The sequence below is a fragment of the Mchenga conophoros genome, linkage group LG1 (genome assembly GCF_057382185.1).
Source record: "Mchenga conophoros isolate Kocher_MC1m ecotype Shallow Benthic linkage group LG1, M_conophoros_male_GT1.1, whole genome shotgun sequence".
NCBI lineage: Eukaryota > Metazoa > Chordata > Actinopteri > Cichliformes > Cichlidae > Mchenga > Mchenga conophoros.
The window spans coordinates 43,103,426-43,105,779 of NC_140526.1; the positions used below are offsets into that span (position 1 = coordinate 43,103,426).

General features: G+C 40.3%; 1 protein-coding gene across 1 annotated transcript in view; it reads right to left on the reverse strand.

Moving 5' to 3' along the window:
- Window positions 1–1,897, reverse strand: part of LOC146583931 (cell surface A33 antigen-like) — a 28,135-nt gene extending 26,238 nt beyond the window's left edge. Inside the window, exons 1-4 of the mRNA XM_085268683.1 lie at window positions 1,855–1,897; window positions 1,247–1,419; window positions 912–1,131; window positions 549–713 (exon numbers count right to left, since the gene is read on the reverse strand). Coding sequence (XP_085124809.1) covers window positions 549–713; window positions 912–1,131; window positions 1,247–1,419; window positions 1,855–1,894 — 598 coding nt within the window. The 5' untranslated portion in view covers window positions 1,895–1,897. The remainder of the gene's footprint in view (window positions 1–548; window positions 714–911; window positions 1,132–1,246; window positions 1,420–1,854) is intronic.
- Between the last annotated feature and the right edge of the window lie 457 nt (window positions 1,898–2,354).

Below are 2,354 nucleotides of genomic sequence, written 5' to 3' on the forward strand. Positions count from 1 at the left end.
TCACAAATAATAAGTGAGTGTAACAGCTATCATGATTTAGTTATGAACGAATTCTACAGTGCTATTGCTTGGGGAAAACATGAGCTTGGTATTCTGAACAGCGTGATCAGTAATCAGTATATGCAGGGTGCAATGCAGCAGAGTGAAGCCTCTGAGGCAAGGAAATCCTCCTTGCCTATGCCACCTTCTGTCCTTGAATCTTTTAAATGAAGTTGTCATTTAGTTATTCTTCAGTGACCAAAATGAGCACTGAGCAGGTCATCGGGCTCAATCTGTGACTCCTCCAGTCTGAGTGGTGACGTATTCTTAGGCAGATGCTGAACCTAGAGTTTTCCCTTGATCCATTCGTTAGAGTGAGAGATTGTGAAAAAATGTTAGAAATCACACAGGCATAGATAAAAGTGCTGCATGTGTGTGATTCCCAGAATGAGATTTGCAGTAAAAAAACTTGGTCAACTGAGTTGAATAAATTGAAATAAATCTTAAAACTCTGTGTAAGCCAATCCCTGTTATGTGACATAGATTTACAGGATCAATGTGTTTCTCACTGTCAGTGGTACTGGGGTCATGGGGAACAGGGTTGTTCTTTATGTCATGACGCTCCCAGCTATAGGTGGGGGGTGGAGAACCTTCCTCGGACACACATATCAAGCTGATATTCTGATGGTACTCTGCTGTTCCCTGGATCTTGCAGATGGGCTTAGAGGGAGCCGCTAAAAGAAAAACCCATTCTTGTTTATCCTTTCTTGGGTTAAGAATGACCCGCTTACATATTAGAGAACAGATAACAGGTAAACAATACCTTTAAAGTGTTATATATGAATATATGATGTACAGTAGGTATGCTATATAGAAAAGCAGAAACAATTAACTTCAGAAGAACATTTCTTTGAAAACAAATGAAATACTACCTAGAACCACCAAGCGTGTGGTGGCAGATATTTTGCCCTCCTTGTCACCTGGGGTATGCACACGGCACTCAAAATCTTTGTTGTCAGCTAGTGAGATGGAGGAAAGCTTCAGGTTAGCCTTTCCCTGAGTGAGGTCTAGATCCAGGGACACCCGACCTTCATAGTCAGTGTCTATGTCGGTACTGGGGGTAGGCCAATGATAGTAGGTGGCGATCACTGTCTGTTAGAAAATGACACGATTAGAGGAATAATAAAAAACACAAAGACATGTTTGCATCTCATCATTTTTATGTTTATTCTGGTAGTTTGATGTAGGTAGCTGGGTAGATGCCAACCTCTTCAATGGTAGGTTGCAGACTCAAAACAGACCAGGTGATGACGACTAATGTTCGGGAGTTTATGGGACTTGTAGTTGTAAAGGAGCAGGACAATGTGATGTTGTCACCTCTGGCATACTCATACTGCCTTTGGGGGATGGTAACATCAATGGCACTGACACCTGACAGCACTGTAATGGACATAAAAACATTCACTTATGCCATATTGGGTATGTGGTTGTTTTACATTTATAAAGACAGTAATTTATGAAATTTTTCATGTGCAGATTCTTTGCTGGAAATGGAGGGGTTGTGAAAAAAAGAAGTTACAGCCATATGGTAACACAGATAAATTGCACACGAAAATATTAATCTGTTACAATCCCGCGTTGAATGAATGTTGTAAAGCAATCCATCTATGCTTTGAGGGAAACAGAACACATTCTTATCAACGGCTGACACAACCAAGTCTTTGTTTGCTCATTTTGTTTTGGAAAAATCACACTTTAAATAATCAATTTAGTAAATCTGTAAGTTTCAGGTAGACTCACATTTAAACAGGCTTCTCAGGCAGCTTGGTGCGGCGCAGTGGAAAAAAGCAAATGTTTGTCAGTAGAATAACTCACCCAGACAAAGAAGCATCAAAGCATAAATCCTCTCTTCCATGGCAAACCCAAAGGTGGAAGCTGAGCTGCTCCTCACACACATCCAAACTCAAAATCCGTGTGAGGGATGATGCGAAGTTGCTTTATAAGTTTACTTTGTTAACTCAGGCTTTCTGCTTCAGGGTCCGTGTGCATAAAAGTGGGTGTTTGATGATCACTTGACTCTTCGTCCCTTGTGACACACAATATACATAACGTCTGTACCTCCTACTCGGTCAAGGATTCAAGGACAGTACCAGACAAATGGGTCATAGAGATCTATTTTTTAAAAGGTATGAAAATGATTACAATAAAGTGGAACACTGGCGCTGAAAATAAGATGTGAGAGTAGGCCTACTGCTGCAAGTGCAGAGAGCGTAATTACATCAGTCAGCGCTGTTCTGTTTTTGTTTTTCAAATATAAAAGCTGCACATAAGAGCTCTGAACCTTTAAACTAAATATAGTTAAACATCAAACATTA